A 14151-nucleotide genomic window follows, 5' to 3' on the forward strand; every position below is an offset into this window, starting at 1 on the left:
GAGCCATTTGGAGTGAGAAACAATAATATGAATGTTCACTTGCTTGAAATGTTCATGGACACCCAACCAATCTTGTCATTTCTGGGAAGAAAATTCATCAGAAGTCCATTTTATTCTCTTTACTCCCACCTCTGGCCAGACTCTTAACATAATACCTAACATTTATGAGCACTTACTACAGGCCTGGCCACTTACACATACTACTTGACTTCATCCTTACAGTTACCCCCCAAGGTAGACACCATCTGTATTCCCATTCTACAGATGAGGAAGCCACAGCACAGTCGGATGGCTTGCCCACAGTCACACAGCATGGATGGGGGCAGAGCCGGGATTTGAGAACAAGCAGGTTGGCTCCGGATTACACACTCTCGTCCTCCAAGATACACAGATGCTGATATTTGCAAAGATGGTAGCGCTTCTGTCTATTTTGGGGGAAAATGCCCGATCTCACTTAAATTCCACTTCAGTGTATGCTCCAAGAGGTCACGTGTGGCACCACCAGGGCTCTGCAGGTAGCTTCCAGGACAGGTACTGAACCTCCTGCAACGTCTGAGAAAAGACACAAAGGGATGGGCTCTGATCCTCCGGATCTTGCCACTTTAGGCTTATCTGCTGGATCCTGCCCCAGGGAGTTCAATGACTAGAAGTTTTGGCATGAACCGTCTCCTGCTCATGTCCTCAGGACTCCACACTGCTCCCACCACCACATGACCATAGGGCTTTCTGGGCCCACTGCTGAGAAGTCATTGAGCCTGCCACAGGACTGGGGGCTGGTCACTCTGCTTCCGGGTCTGAGATAAAGTGCGCTGCAGTGGCAGTCCTGGACCTCTTGAGGAGACCTAGAAAGCTCCCTCGGAGCCGCAGACACAGACTGCAGCACTGTCAAGGCCCAAAAGGAACTGGTGAGTTACACTTAGGCCAGGGAAGCCCCAGCCACTTCGACCTGGACATTCCCATCCATCATAGACAGGAAGGGATGGACACAGACACAGGTATTGATGGTGGGTTTTGTTTTTCCCCAATTGGAATTTTTTTTTTAGGTACACAGGTGGTTACAAAGCCTCATTAGAATCATTAATGAATTTCTTGTGTTGGAAAGTATAAAAATATGTAATACTGAGTCCGCCCTGAAAAGTCTAACATAGAATGTCTGTTCTTGTGCAGATAGGGACTGTGCTTTCGATTCTCTATCTTGCAGCTCTGCGTGGGGCCTGGCACACGGTGGGCACGCAGCCAGGGTTGGCTGGGCTCAACTGTTTGTTACTTTCTGGGCTTCAGTTCCTTTATCTGTGAAAGGGGGACATAATTTCCACCCAGCTGAGAGCAGTTCTGAGGGTTCAATAAGAGATCACGGGCAAGTGCCCAGCACAGGTATGCAGGTCACCGTAGGTGTGCAGGAAATGTTTCTGAAACCAAACTGTTGCCAACAGGTAGAAATGACCCAAGGGGCCATCAGCGGATGAATGGGTACGCAAAATGGGGTCCATCCAGACAGTGGAATAATATTTAGCTTTAAAAGGGAATGAAGTTCTGATACATCCTACATGGGTAAACCTCAGAAACATGATGCTCAGTGAAAGAAACCAGACACAGAAAGAAGGTCACATGTTGCATGGTTTCATTTGCATGAAATGTCTAGAATAGGCAAATTCATATCAGTGGTTGGCAGGGAATATGGGGCTTCCTTCTGGGGTGATGAAAATGTTCTAGAGCCAGAGAGTAGTGATGGCTGCACAGTATGCATGTACTAAATGTCACTAATAGTAGAGCATTCATTCATTCATTCATTCATCCATGCAACCACCACTTGTGCTGTGTCAGGCACAGCGGGAGCCCATGTAAAGGCTCAAGCCTGTCCCCCAGGCTTATTCAGTCTTGAAGAAGAAGAGGGGACATTGGCACCTGCAGGCAAGATGTCAGGAGCATTGCCCCATAATGGGGGTCCTTGGATTCCTGCTTCCGTGGGCAAGTCTTGACATGTCTTCTCAATGGTTCTTCTGCCATTCATATAAAGAGATTTGCCGGGCCAAGCAGGACGTGTGTCGGGAAGCAGTGGGCTCCAAGCCAGCTGCGAACGCACCTCTAGTCGGGGCCAGGGCAGTGGGAGCAGCACCCACCAGGCAATGTTTTGAATGAATTGACCTCCGCCCAAGTGTTCTCGGCCCCCCAGCGTCGGTCTCTCTGCTCATGCACACAGAAGGCAGAGGGCAGGTTGTCCCGGGAGGACGCCGCTTACAGAAATCCCCATCGAGCCAGGAGGGAGAAGACGTTAAAGCACAGAAGGGGAATTAATGGAAACTTACAGGAGGAAATGGGATTAGTCCCTGTTCACTTTACCCAAACTTGGGAGGTTTTCCATGGGGCATCTCGGGCCTGTCCCTGAAGCTCTGCTCTGCTTTTCAGGATTTGGGACAAAGGGCAGCCTGACTGCCTGTGGCAGATGCTGAGAGGCCCATTCTCTTCAGCCCTGGGTTCCATTAGAAGTTCTACTTGGGTGTCCCTTCCAGCCTTCAAAATATTTGTCAGTTCACTGATTGAGAGGCATTCAAAAGAGGGCGAGCATGGGTGACGGGCTCCAAGTGAAAGCAGTAGCTGTTTATTCAGGGTTCCTCATGAACCAGGCACACAGGCCCACATCCCTGTCTTTCATGTTGATATTGTCCTCATTTTACACATGAGCAACCTAAGGCCCAGCGAGGACAATTCACTGGTCCAAGGTCACACAGCTAGGATGCATGCTGCTATTCGAGCCTGGAAGAGAGCAAACTTTAAAAGTGGGCACTTAAAAGAGGGGTTGGGGACGCCTGGGTGGCTCAGTGGTTGAGTGTCTGCCTTTGACTCAGGTCATGATCCCAGGGTCCCGGGATCAAGTCCTGCATCAGGCTCCTTGCACGGAGTCTGCTTCTCCCTCTGCCTGTGTCTCTGCCTCTCTCTGTCTCTCATGAATAAATAAAATCTAAAGAAGATTAAAAAAAAAAAGAAGAGGGGCTGGGCTTGTGCCATCTGTCGCCTTTGCTTCTGTGCTTATGCCTCCTTGGCATTTCCATGACCTGTGGGTGCTCAACAGATCGCAGTGGGAGAGTTGAGGCAAAGGATGGAACAGAAGGGTCTGTGAGGATGCGAGACATGGATTCACATCCTGACACTTGCTGGTCATGTCAGCTGTCTGGGCCTCACTCTTCTCATCTGTGAAATGGGACACAGTGAGCACAGCAGGCCCCTCTGCTTCCCTCTCCCTTTAGTGGCTCCCTAGCTGCAAGATCAAGTCCCTCCCCTTCCTAGTGTGGCTTAGAGATGCCTGAGCATTCTGGCCCAGCTCTGCTCTCCAGCTTCCTGTCTCATCAGAAGCAAGCTGTTCCTCAGGCCACAAGCAGAGCCAATCCTTTTTGTCTTCCAGGCCCTTGGGCATGCTGCCTCTGAGGAGGGGGGTGCCCTCTGCTGAGCTTTCCTGGGTGAGACACAATGGGGTGGCATTTGAACCCAGGCCCTGGGGATTGCCACCGCGATCACTGCAAGAGCACGCTGGGGGACCTGTGTACTGCACAGGGGAGCATCACCCACTATGCACATTCAAGAGAAAGGAGTTGAAACCTTTCCAGAGAGGGCGGCTCTGGTAGGGACTGGACACCAGCTGCCCCCCCCTACCCCCAGCCTCTAGCTGGCCAAAAACACCTGTCTTCTTCCTCAATGCTCATTCTGCGCCCCTGCTTGGACGGGCCTCGGCTGCTCTGGGGTGGGGGTGGGCAGGAGAAACCCAGATGGGTGCAGACAGGGTGGTTGGGTTCAGTGTTCTGACCAGGCAGACAGACGCAGAGCCCACGAGGTCCAGACTCACCAGCTTATTCCTCAAGTTTAAGGGCCAAGGAGTCCGGGGTAGGCCTTGCTGCGAAAGCCAACCCGGACCCCCGCATGCCACCAGGGCTTCAAGCTGGAGGCTGGAAACTCAAAGGCCTATGGGGCCTGGGGAGCGATCATAGTGAATGGAGTCCAGCAGTGGCCCCGCTGGCCCGTTGCTGTCTCACCCTGGACAGAGGCAGATTCAGAGGTGGCTCAGCTGGAGGCGCAAGTGCCCTGGTCGATGTTGCCTCAGTGCTGGCGAGGCCAGGCGACCGGGGCACCCGGCTTCTCTCCCCCGGCCGCCCCCCTGTCCCTGCGGGAACGAGAGCCCCACGTCACCCGGAGCAGGTGTTGCCAGACTCCTCCTGCCCTTACAGCCCACTCTGCGTACTTACACTGTGTTCTGGAAACTTCCAACCGCCGGCATCTCTGGGCCCGAAGGCTCGTTCCAGAATTCTGGAATGCTGTTTTGCCGGCAAGGTTGTGCTGGGGAATTAGTATTCAGCCAAAGTCTGACAAGGACTGGTGTAGGAACCCTCCAGGCTCACTCATCCCGGGGGAGAAGGAGTCTAAGGCTCAGGCTTTACCGTTTCCTGGAGGGGGCAGCTGGCCTAGCAGGGGACCTCACACCGCCCCCCCCCATCTCCCACACCCCCTCCCCTGCTGACTCTCCCCACTCCCCCTCCCCGCTGGCTCCTCCCACCCCCTCCACCCCTGCTGGCTCCACCCCACCCCTCCTCCCCTGCTGGCTCTCCCCCCCACCACCCCTGCTGGCTCCCCCCCACCCCCTCCCCTGCTGGCTCCTCACCCCCTCTCCTGCTGGCTGGCTGCAGGGCCCAGATAAACCCCTTGCTCTCTAACCCTTATCTCAGCATCAACTTCAGGTGTTACTCAAACCAAGACACCTGATGTTCAAGAGGCAGTAGGAAGCTGGTTTTCACATAAAACCCTTTACTTTTTAAGTGTCAGCCTCTGATGCCAATTGTTTAAAAACAACACCAGACACTGCCTGGGCCGCACATCCAGGGTTGGTTCGGTCCAGGGCGGGTGCTGTGCCTGGGTCCTGAGTTCTCAGAGTTGGTGGCCGTGGCTCTCCTCCAGGGTGTTCTTTTTTTAGCAACTTGGCTGTCTTCCTCCCCTGCATCTCACGCGGATGACCCCTCCTTGTCATCACCCCCCACCCCCCCTTCCTTCCTCCCTTTCTCACGGCCTGATTTTCCTGGGCCCGCCCCTCCCGCTGAGCCTTTACTACCCGCTTGTTCTTCCAATAAACCGCCCAGCAGGTTTAGCAAGGGGTTTACTAGCTGCGGGAGGTGGATTACATCTCCAGGGAACCTGTTTATGGTCGGTAACCTTTGTCCTGCTGTTTAAGAAATGGCTCCTTTTAAGAGTTACCTCCAAGCTCAGATCAACGGTGTCCTGTGGTGTTTACGCCTGGCCTGGTTCCCCAGGGTGCCAACCCTCTGTGGGGGTCACCTCACCTTCTGGGTAATGCCGCAGAGGCCCTGCAGGTGTGGGCTGAGTTGAGGAAGCCAAGGACCCAGGGTTTCAGGTGACCCGGAGGTTTTTAAGACAGCAGGGTGGATGCCTCGGGGTGTGAACTTTGACCCCTCCCCCCAGTGCCCCTGAGGCTGCTACATTCTCAACCGGCCAACTCACTCCTGGCCTGCAGCTTGAGAATGGCCCGAAGGTGGGATGGGGCCCTGACTCTCAAGCCTGAACTTTTTTCCCCACCCTCTTTACCCACAACCTTCTTCTTGTCTGCTTGTCATGGCTTTTAGTCCCATATGCTTATATCTGCAGGTTTCTGAAAGCTACAAGGTGTTCCGTAGAATGCCAGCGTCTTGAAAAGGTTGTTTGGCCAAAAACACTTCTCACGATGAAAGAATTCTACCCATAAAAACAGTTGTGAGAGAATTCTGGTCAGCTGGGGCAAAGGAAAGCAGGACTTCTCAGAGCCTTTAAGATGCTAACATGCACTGTAACATCCTAAGCACGGTTAGGCGACCACAGCTCCTCCAGACACATGAGGAGACACACTGATGCAGACTCCAGTGCTGGGCCTGCCGTGAGCAAATGACACAGGTCTGGTCCCTGCTGGTGCCCAACTGCTTCCCAGATGGATCCAGCTGACGGTCCCTCCCTGGGAGACCCCGTGGAGTATTTGGCTCCTTCCCAGGGTTGGGTAACTCGGGGAATAGTGGAGGAAGATTCAGGAGTCCTAATAGGCCTGAGAGCAGGGAGGAAGGTTGTCTCCAGGCTGGGCTGGTGACTGAGAGCGTAAGTGGGTGGGAAGGTCGCCAGGCTTCTCTGCTCTATGATTATGGCAATTTGTTTCTCCAGGAGGTCATTTGTGGTAGGAAACATAGCCCAGAAATTAAACTAAATATATGCAGTCCCCAGAAGAGTGGACGCAGCAATGGCACCTGGCTGGGGGTGGGGTGGCAGAGATATTCAGGTTGGGGTGTCATTGCAAACGGCTGTATTTCAAGGGTGGGGAGGAAGATGGTTTGAGTTCCCAAGGCCTGGCCTGGGTGAAATGGCAGAGGTACGGGTTTGAGTTTTGGGGAAGGGGTCCCATTCCTTCACATCATGCCTGCCTCTGTTGTCACCTCCCTCCAACTCCAGGTACCCAATTGCTCACGAGTGCTCAGTCGTTCTCTCCCTCTTCATGGCTGCTGCTGACCTGTCTCCCCTGTGCCCCCAAACCCACAAAGCTTTACCAGCTCCGTCTTCTCAGGTTCCAATAAAAAAAAAGGAACCCTCTTCCTTGGGAGATGCCTATTGTCTCCAGGTGGCTGTTAGGAGACAAAAGGGCCAAAATCTAATTGGCACTACAGTGATGAGTCAGGTCATAATGACTTGAAAGGACCCCATTCCATTTCTTAGCCGAAAGGGTCTTTGACGATCGCCTCATGTGGTTTTTGAGATTTTGTTGAAGGCCAAAGGACTTGTAGGTGCCATTTCAACACGTGAAGCAGATCGATATGTAGCTGCTCCGGGCGAGAGGGCATTGCCTGCTTTTTCAGCTGACTTCTGGAACAGCAGTTGTAAGTCGCTGATTACATGCCTCGTTCTCAAGGAAACTAGGGCTCAGAGGAGGGAAGTGACTTGTCCAAGGTCACAGGGCCAGACAGTGGCAAAGCCGGGACTTGTCCCCGGGTCCCCTGACCTCTAGCCAATGTTCCTGTCCCTGCCCTGTAACACCGGGGTATTCATGTCTCAGACCTCATCCTTGCAGCCGGCTCCAAGCACAGTTGCCATCAGCTCTGCCATCTTGGTGACGTAAAAGGATCATCACACCCCCTGCACTCAGCCATGCTTCCCCGAGTCTTTCACTTCTCAGGGCCTTTCCTCTGCCCTGCCTCAGGCTAGAAGCACCCCTTTCCTACTGCTGCTAATTTTGTTTCTTGTTAATTTTTGATGGCTGCTGAGAACAAATGCAAAAGAAAGGCAGAGACCCACTGGAGATTTTGCTCACTGCGTGTTTTCATTTTTAATTAAATAAGTCAAGTAAGCCATCGAGTGATGGTTCACATTCTGTTCCACAAAGCAGACCCTGACGGGCTCTCTGAAGGGCAGCCCCCTGCGTTTCCAGGAGACGGCCGACCGTAGCCGTGACAAGGACAGCTGGGGCACGTGATGGCAAGGGGGCTGGGAGCCACGTGGCCGAGCACGAGCTGCATGCTACACATCCACACATGTGGACACGTATGTACACGGCCACACACGGCCATGAAGGGAGGGTCCCATATCACATGACCATGAACCGTGACACAGGGCCGAGGGCTTGGCAAAAAAATGGAGTTTGTGGGACCCAGGAGGGAGCAGGGGTGCCAGGTACAAGGGGCCTAGAACACACGGACCAGATGGAGACTTCTGGGGTGCCCGATTCACTCCCAATGATAGAGGAAGCAGGGTATTTCCCCCAATAAAATGCCTGGTCTACATTATGAGCTGGCCCATGGGGGTGGCACCGCGTCCATACCCGTGGACACACAACTGCTCCGGCCTCCAGGCACAGTCACGGAATGATGAAGCACATGAGACCAAAAGATCTCAAAGCTCTTAAGACATCCGAACTTGTCGGTTCTGTTTCATCCTGTTGAGGTAAAGGGCAGCTGCCACTATTCCTGAAGTTGTGGGCAGCGGAGAGCTGATGCGGCTGCATTCAGGAGGTGCCCAAGGAGCCTTCCGCCTCTTATCCCGCTGGACCGCGTCCTGGCATCTCTACTAGCAAACCCGCCACCTCGGCCCCCCGGACTTCAGCTGATGCTCCTTCCGCTTTGCGCAGATCAGCAAGGCCTACTCAGCTTCTGCAGATTCGTTTCCCCATGCCCATCCCCTCTTCTTCCTGCCTTGGGAATGCATCCCCTCAAGGCCCATCTTTGCTTTCAGCCTCGGGGATGGGACCAGGGGACCGCCTCAGGGATGCAGCCATCTGGTCTTCGGCTCCCGTCCTTCATAATCAATAATCAAGGGGCAGGCCCTAGAGTCAATTAAAACAGGTCCATTCCCCCCTAATGTGGGAAAGGACCACCAGGGCTGGAAGAGACCCTTGGGGTCAGGACCAGACCATCTGATGCTTCCATCTCCAGGCCAAGCGTGCATCTTCTGGGACAGGGATCCCCTGACTTCCTGCTGGAACTTACTCCATCATCAGACAGGGCAGAGGTGGTGGGGAAAGATGCCCTTGTGATGGGTGGGGTAGGCCCTCTGCTCTCAGGGCTCCAGTCAGCTGCTGCCCCTTTACACCAGCGTAAACTCTTCATTGAACTTTTTTTTCCTATTCATTTACTTATTTATTTTCAAGTGTATGCATCACATAAAGGGACCAAAGGCGAGAATTTGTTCATGTCTCAACCTCAGGAAGAGCTTGGTGATAACCTGCAGTGAGGGGTGGGCAGTAGGTGGGAGGGTGCCACGAATCTGCTTCTTTCTTCCTCCTCTGGGGACTCAGGGACCCTGCTCCCCACTGACTGGTCCCTGAGACCCCCACCCCCAACCTGGCGCCTTATTCCAAGGTGTACAAACAAGGCTGGAGGAGAAACCAGGAATAGGAGGCAGTGGTGACAGCCTGTGGGTGTTAAGACACTCCCCTGTCTCACTAAGGTCTGGAATGTTCTGTACTATTTATACAGGCTAAAGAGGTCTTCGTCAAGAAAAAGAAAATGAGTAAACACTCATTGCTGAATGGACCTCTTGTTCCGGGGAAGCTGGCAGCCCCAGAGGTAAGGCCTCAACTGCTCCCTGTCTGCAGGCAGGTGGACGCTATGCGGGGGGGAAGGCTCCCGGTAGAGCCGGCAAGAGCAGAGAAACCTGTGCTTGCCTCGCTGGAAAAGGAGGCACTTGCCTTAGCTGGACCCCCCTTCCTCAGCCCAGCTGCCTGCTGAAAACCATAAATGCACCCCCACCAGGTCCCCAGAGTGGAAAGTCAGTAGTTGCCCCCGCCCTGTCCTTCCCCAAACCCCAAAGGTTCCCAGAGTGCTGCTGAGCCCCAAGGCAACACTCACTCGCGCGTGGTGTCCTATCTCAGACACCAGGGCAAAGGGAATACAGCAGAAAGGGCCTTAGAAGTCGCATCTTCAAAGCAACAAGAGAAAACCAAGGTATCTCCTTAAACGATACCCTGGGGCCAGGGCAACCCCCCTGCCCTTGGGTTTACTCTTCTCTTGCATTCTGAATCATCTTCGAGAGTCCTCGTGTGCATGGCTTGAGTCAACGTTTTCTATCACTGTTTTGTCTTGATTTGGGTACAGCTTTGAGTCCCTGCAAATAATAAGGCATTTTATGTCTCTCCTTTGTCACAAAATAAATAAATTAAGTCAACTTGCAGTGTACAAATTGTCAATGTCCTGAGAAGTCCCAAAGGTCCATTCTCGGCACTGTCCTCTGAGCTCGGGGGTGGATGCCTCAGCCCCAGAGGCGAAGGAAGGAAGCAGTTTGCTGTCCACACCAGGAGGGCCCCAAGAAGAGCCCCAGATGGAGGTGCTTGCCTCCGTCCTGCCCCCGGCCCCCACCAATCACAGGTGGGGAACAGTGCAGGGAGCAGGGTGAGGCTGGGGAGGAGCAGCCAGCAGAAACATCTGGGTCTCGCTCTGCCCCGGGGTCAAGTTTGCAGAGCTGGAGTCCCTTTGGACCCCAAATCAGAGCCAGCTCCCTGCACAACTTATCCTGGGGCTGGAAACCCAAGGCTGGAGACCCCCTTGAATGGCTGTAGACCATGGGGATGGAGACCCAGCAGCTCCAAATGCAGTGATTATAACAGACCCCACAAATGGCTAAGGTCCCACCCTCTCAAACAGCAGCTTCTGGCCAGGACACACTCCCCATGGCAGCACCAGCTGGACTCAGATCCTCTATTTCCCTTGTGCCCATGTTACTCAAACCGAAACTCAGCCCTCTGGGTTTGACAACAGGACAGATCTGACATAGAAGTTGTCCAGGAAATGAGAAACAGCCCTTGTGAACTTGGGCAGCTCTTTGAGTTCTGAGGTGGACTCACTTCTGCTCCCCAGTTTGGGGACATTTGCTGTTTGGCCATAGGCCCCTGACCCCCCAGGAGATGCATTTGGACCTGGAAGAGACATTCAAATCAGGCCTCATCTCGGGGAGAGGGTGAGAGCTGATTTATGTTGCTTCTGGATAGACAGCAAAGAACCCTGGTGGTTTCTGAGATTCATTCCACATGGGGTTCAAACAGAAAAGCCCGTGGGGCACTGCAGGATGCCAGGTGGCCGCCTAGGCTCTGTTCCTTCTGGGGAAAGCTCTTCCTCCTCCTCCTCTCCCTTCAGCAGGAGCCAGAGTGCTTCCTGCTGGTCCTCCCAGCCCCCTCAAGCCCAGATCACTTCCAAGCATCACTCCTGCAGAAACAAAATCAGAAACATAGCCACAAAACAAGATACAAAACTATAAATAACTTTTTTTTAAAAAGTCCAAATAAAACACCCAGCCTATCCCAAGTTGAGCAACACTCTTCCCAGAGCCCTGAAAACTGGAATTCCAGACACTAACCATGTAACCATGGTGACCAACCAGGGGCTGACCTCTGTCCCCCGTCTTCTCAGGGGAGGGGGTACCCTGATGTGACTTCTCCCCCAAGAGCACTCTGTATTCTCTTCTAGGCCCGGCCCCACACAAGGCCTGACTGGAAATGGCAGGACTCAGGAGCTGCTTTTTGGCTCCAGTCAGGCCCGAGGCAGCCTTCAAACATGGACAGGCTCTCAGGGAGCCAGCCCAGCTGGGACGGGGCATTTGGGCTGCAGTCACGTGAGAGTTGGCCCACCATTTCAAAACATCCTGCCTGCCAGCAGGGAGGACGTGAATGGGCCAGAGGAGGTAGCCAGGAGAAACCAAGGCAGGCGGGGGCCACAGACTCGGCCGTTCTGTATCTACCGTTCAGTCCCAAAGCTGGTCGGAATGGGGTCATGGCCTGGGACCATGTTTCCTTCCCCATCCCCAAATAATTCTAAAAATGTAATTAAAGCCTCCTCTTCGGGTGTGTGATTGTTAAACCCTGTGGGCCTAAAGCAACAAGGAAGACTGTGGATGTGTATTCGTGTATTCGTGGATTTGCGTTTCTACGGTTTTGTGTGTTTGTGTGTGTGTGTGTGTGTGTGTGTGTGGTGTACGTAGAGGCACTGTCTTTACCCATGTAGGTGTGTTTCGTAGCTCTGTGCAGGGCTGATTTCATCAGTAACCAGCATGGCTATTTCATTTATGAAAATACTGAATATATTCAGTACTGAAAATACTTGGTTGAAAAGCCTCAACTGCTATCCTCTGACGTTCTGGGCCATTCCGGTCCCTCCCCAGGGATCCGTGCAGATGGCACACTGGATTGTGTAGAAATCCAGAAACTGAAAGATGAACACTGAGTACAGCAGGAAGCCTGTGACCGGCGGTGCCCACAGTCCCTTCAGGTTAAGCCCTTGGACTCTGGCCCACAGGGTCTGCAGGCATTTATGCCTGTTTTGTGTATGTATGTGTGTGTGTGTGTGTGTGTGTGTGTGTGTGTGTGAGGGACAGAGACAGAGATAGAGACAGAGAGAAAAAGGCTTGTCAACAGTTCTGGGCCCATGTGGGCCTGCGAGGGCCTGCCCGGGAGGCCGCGGCCCCTTAGGCCTGGGTCTGGCGGTCCTCGCCGGACAGGCAGCGGCTCGCTGTCGGGGAGACCCCAGCCCCAAGGCTGCGGTGGGAGAGCTAGCTGCCGGAGGGGGCGCCTACTGCTGCGGCGGGGGACGGCCTGGCCTGCGGGAGAGGCCGCCGGCCGCGCGCCCCCCACCCTCTCTGCGGGAGCCACCGTGTTAGGGGCAGCCGGGGCGCGAGCAAGGCAGGTGGGCCTTTGACGAGGAGGGCGGCCTACGTGACCCAGAAGGTTCCCCGCTCCTCCAGCAGGCTGACGGAGCGGTTGGCCAGGGAGGCGGCGTCCTGCGCCAGCCGGTAGCCGAAGAGGCGCATGGCGGGCCCGCAGGCGGCCTGCACCACCTGCGCCAGCTTGAAGGGCATGCCGAAGCGCCACTTCTCGAACTGCTCGGAGGAGTTCTTCTGCGTGGAGTAGATGCCGCTGGCGTCCTGGGCCGCCTGCGTGTTCCTGCGGATCCAGTCCTCCACCTGCGCCGTGAGCGGGATGCCGGCGAAGCGGTACATCTCGCGCGCCTTCTGCAGCGGCCAGCGCGCCACGTCCTCGTAGCGCACCAGCATGTAGCGGCCGCGCAGCCAGGCGGGCTGCCGCAGGCCCAGCTCGGCCGACAGCCGGATGCTCTCGCAGTTGCCCCGCAGCCGCTGCACCTCCTCCTCGCCCAGGCGCGCCTGGCCCTCGGCCAGCCACTTCTTCCAGCCCTCGTACTTGCCGGCGAAGGCCACCATGCGGGAGGCCAGCACAGCGCGCGGGTCCCGCACCAGCTGGATGACGCGCAGGTCCAGCCGCGGGTCCTCGGCCAGCGGCTGCAGGAACTCCAGCTGCCGGATGCGCACGGCCTTGAGCGCCATGTGGTCCTTGCGGCGGCAGGCCTCGGCGGCCAGCGTCACGTTGAGCGGCCCGCAGCGGCGGTTCTTGCAGTGGTACTTCTCGAAGACCTTCTTGACGAAGGGCGTGCACACGGGCTCCTCGCACAGCGAGCGGCTGGAGCCGCGGCGGAACATGAACTGGGTCAGGTGGTCCTCGGGCAGCGGGCTGATGAAGTGCTCCAGCACGTACAGGTCGCACAGGAACAGCTGCTTGAGCACGTCGCGGTAGACCAGGGCCGCGCCCGCCGCGTTGGCACCTCCGGGCTCGAAGGTCACGGTGCGCTCGATGTGCCACAGCGGCTCAAAGAGGTAGAAGATGTTGCCCTGCTGGTTGAAGAACTCGCCCACGAACGAGGAGCCGGTGCGCGTGGTGGCCATGAGGAGCACGTGGCGCCGCGGCCGGGCCTTGGTGGGCCGGGGTGGCCCCCCTTCCCGGGCCGCGGCCTCCAGCCCGGCCTCGGCCTCCCCGGCGGGCTCTACACCCAGCTGCAGACTCAGGTTCCGCAGGCGGCCCTGCAGCTGGGTGAAGGCTGAATCCAGCTCGCTCAGGGACAGGAGGGACGCGTTGTCCGCCAAGATCAGGGCCGGGTCGGTGCTGTTGGCGTCCACCAGGGGTTGTGGGATCTGCTTCAGCTTGTCTGACACCCTAGGGGCAAAAGAAGGGAAATCGGGGTCAGCGAGCAACCGGAGGCACCGTCCCTTGTGCAACCTGAAGCATCCTCCCGGGGCCATCACCCCAGGCCTCCCTTAGCTGGGTTTCCCTGGAAGCGGACTTCGGAGCAAGGATTTGAGTTTAGCCAGGACATGATCACAGGGAGAACTGGTAGAGAGGCAGGAGGTGAGGTGGGGAGAAAAAGAGGTCTGTAAAGGGTGAGCAGGTGTCCCTGTGGGCAAACCAACCCCACAGGGGCACACCCGAGGATTGTCTCGCTCAAGGGTTGTGAAGCTCCAGCTGGTCTTAGCTAAAGGCTGCTCCCAGAGGTATCCCTAGCTTACCTGTGTGCGGGGAGACAGAAAGCTCTCTGGCAGAGAGCTGCAGGGGCTGGCAGTAGGACCCTGTGGGCCCCAACTGGAACAGTCCATGCTGAGGAACCCAGGTGGGGCGGTGGCACAGTGCCTGCTACACAGGCCATCCCTGGCGGCTGCTTTCTTGGAAGGTGTTGTGCTGGGAGAGCAGGTCTAAGAAATCTTTTTGTGTCTAGCAAGCTCTCCAGCAGAACCACTGCACACGGTGAAATGCCACCTCCAGGGGGTGGCATTCTTAGTGTAGTCGAGGTGAGTGCACAGCCCCAGAATTTAGCA

The 14151-nt window shown here is 55.6% G+C and overlaps 1 protein-coding gene across 5 annotated transcripts in view; it reads right to left on the reverse strand.

The window, feature by feature from the left end:
• Positions 1-11404: 11404 nt before the first annotated feature.
• The window catches only part of CHST3 (carbohydrate sulfotransferase 3), a 60158-nt gene continuing 57411 nt past the window's right edge, over positions 11405-14151 (reverse strand). For all 5 annotated transcript variants that reach the window (XM_041748086.1, XM_041748084.1, XM_041748083.1 and 2 more), the window contains exon 3: positions 11405-13495. In XM_041748086.1, coding sequence (XP_041604020.1) covers positions 12202-13495 — 1294 coding nt within the window. In that variant the 3' untranslated portion in view covers positions 11405-12201. The remainder of the gene's footprint in view (positions 13496-14151) is intronic.

The sequence above is a fragment of the Vulpes lagopus genome, chromosome 3 (assembly GCF_018345385.1).
Source record: "Vulpes lagopus strain Blue_001 chromosome 3, ASM1834538v1, whole genome shotgun sequence".
Classification (NCBI taxonomy): domain Eukaryota; kingdom Metazoa; phylum Chordata; class Mammalia; order Carnivora; family Canidae; genus Vulpes; species Vulpes lagopus.